Source organism: Oryzias melastigma, linkage group LG22 (assembly GCF_002922805.2).
Source record: "Oryzias melastigma strain HK-1 linkage group LG22, ASM292280v2, whole genome shotgun sequence".
In the NCBI taxonomy this organism is placed as follows: Eukaryota; Metazoa; Chordata; class Actinopteri; order Beloniformes; family Adrianichthyidae; genus Oryzias; species Oryzias melastigma.
The window spans coordinates 7420286-7422785 of NC_050533.1; the positions used below are offsets into that span (position 1 = coordinate 7420286).

Below are 2500 nucleotides of genomic sequence, written 5' to 3' on the forward strand. Positions count from 1 at the left end.
CTTATGGGTTGGATTGTGCAACGGTTCTAGAGTCCCGGTTTGGATCAGTAAGAAAAAATAATAAAAACAACAGGAAAAAGCAACAAAATAAAAGCCTACAATCAGTTTTTAAAAAACCTCAATACATAAATTGTATAAAACATGTATAAAGTACTTTAAAAACACACAAATATATATACATAACATAAAATATTAGGTAATTGAGGTCTATTTATAAACACGAAACATTAAAGATATCTTTGGACGCAAGATATTCCTATTTAAAAAAAACATATTTAGTATGCCCATATACACAAAAGTGCATTACCAAAAATTGCATCTCGAAAGACAAAAAAATTATATTAATTGATAATTGCGGTACATGTGTGTTCCGAACCGTGGCCAGTGATCCATATAAAACAATAAATAAATAAAATAAAACCAACTAATCAAATAATTAAAAACACCCACAGTAATATGGAGATTTTAAGGAAACTATTTTAAGTTTGGAGGCATCAAAAGCCTAAATAATCCTAATAACTCACCCAGTTGGAAAAGGATTCACGATTGATGCTTATTGCAGTTCCTGTAGCCGTTTGAGCTTTCCAATAAAGTTTTACTCTTATTTTGTTACTGCAAGTAAAATAATAGGTATAAAAACTGAGTATTAAACATCTAAAGAATAATATTCTGGATTTTCTTTAATTCACGGAGTATTTTCTTGATAAAACAGAAGATGAATTATTTTTTTTACAATTTAAAGTTAAAACCAGCATTTTATTTTGAAACAAAATGCTGTAAAGTATCATCTTACGAGTTGAAACTGTTTGATTTAAACCATTAAAGCAAATGTAAAAAAAAAAATTTAATACAGAAGACAATAAGGCTGGTGAAATTACTTCATATGTTAAGGCAGTGATGAAAATGTTCAAAATTCACTAGAGAACAACTAAATGAAGTAAAATAGTTTGAGAAATCTCGTTTACAGTCAAATTCTTTTCTTATTTCCTAAATAATTAGAAGAAATTTACGTCTATTATATTTCATGTGTTTCATTATTTTTTTCACTTGCCCATAAGTCAAATTTAAGTTATTTAAAGTTTGAAGTACTACTTCTGTATTTATGAAGTCATTTTTATAACTTTTAGACCAATTTATTGTGTGTTGTCTCCTTTAAAAATGTCTTCAGCTTACGGAGCCACTCTGATAGAACACAGTTTCATAGAAGCTGGACTGCCGGGCTCCCTTAAAGTCGACAGTCCAGAAAATGCTGCTGAAGGTAAAAACACAACATTACTATTTATTGTCACTCATTATTCTGTTAATAACAGCTTTTAAAAACTCCTTCCAGTTGCGCCTAAAATCCGGGAAGCGCTGCAGATCGCAGAAAGCTACATGGAAAAATCAGAGAACTTTGAAGGCAAAGTAAATGAAGAATTCACATTAAAATACTGTCACATCCTGGTTTATATCTGCTGCATTCATAATTTGTTGTATTTAGGGTTACGTCATTCAGAAGAGTGAAAAGAAACCAAATGTAGCTCCAGGGAAACCTGCAGAGGAATTACTGACGTAGGTCTTGGTTTGTTTTTTAAGACATTTTCTCAATTTTTCTAGTTAATGTGCTTCGTTTATTTGATGTTTTCCAACAGATATGATGAGTTTCATCCATTCCTCTTCGCCCAGCATGCAAAAAACCCTTTTTTGGAGTTGGAGTCATTCAACAGGGTAACTTTAAATTCATCTTAGTGATGTTTCTTTAGGAGAAATCCACAGAGTTGCTTTTTTTTATTATTTTTTTAATTTTTTTGCAGGCAGTGGATGAGTTCTTTTCAAAGATGGAGGGCCAGAAGATTGACATGAAGGCCTTGCAGCAGGAGAAGCAAGCTTTAAAGAAGCTGGAAAATGTGAAGAAGGACCACGAACAAAGGCTGGAAGCTTTGCACCAAGCACAGGTATGCTTGCAACAATTCCACGCTCCCTTTTGTCCAACTAACACCAGTTCTGTTGTAGGAGATCGACAGATTAAAGGGGGAGCTTGTGGAGATCAATCTGGCCGTGGTGGAGCGGGCGCTGCAGGTCGTCCGCAGTGCGCTGGCCAACCAGGTGGACTGGGCGGAAATCGGCGTTATCGTGAAGGAAGCGCAGGCTGCCGGCGACCCCGTGGCGTGCGCCATCAAGGAGCTGAAGCTGCAGAGCAACCACATCACCATGCTTCTAAAGTAAGAGATGAGCGTTTTTAAACCAGGGATGGACGCGGCGTTTGAATTCCTGTACGGATTTTGCTCTCAGGAATCCTTACATCGCTGAGGAGGAACAGGAAGACGAGGAGATTAAAGACGCCGGGGAGGAGAAAGGGAAGAAAAGCAAGAATCGGGACAAAGGTCAGAAGAAGAAGCTGCAGCGGAACAAACCCATGTTGGTGGATGTGGATCTGGGCCTGTCGGCTTACGCCAACGCCAAAAAGTGAGCTTTAACAAGTCAAATATGCAGCGTAAGGAAAACCTGTTTAGTCAGTGAT

General features: G+C 36.4%; 1 protein-coding gene across 1 annotated transcript in view; it reads left to right on the forward strand.

Annotated features, from left to right (window-relative positions):
- LOC112138490 (nuclear export mediator factor Nemf) overlaps positions 1-2500 on the forward strand; it is an 11909-nt gene that overhangs the window by 3622 nt on the left and 5787 nt on the right. Inside the window, exons 7-13 of the mRNA XM_024261071.2 lie at positions 1169-1258; positions 1331-1404; positions 1481-1551; positions 1632-1707; positions 1794-1934; positions 1993-2201; positions 2272-2445. Of these exons, the coding sequence (XP_024116839.1) occupies positions 1169-1258; positions 1331-1404; positions 1481-1551; positions 1632-1707; positions 1794-1934; positions 1993-2201; positions 2272-2445 (835 nt within the window). The remainder of the gene's footprint in view (positions 1-1168; positions 1259-1330; positions 1405-1480; positions 1552-1631; positions 1708-1793; positions 1935-1992; positions 2202-2271; positions 2446-2500) is intronic.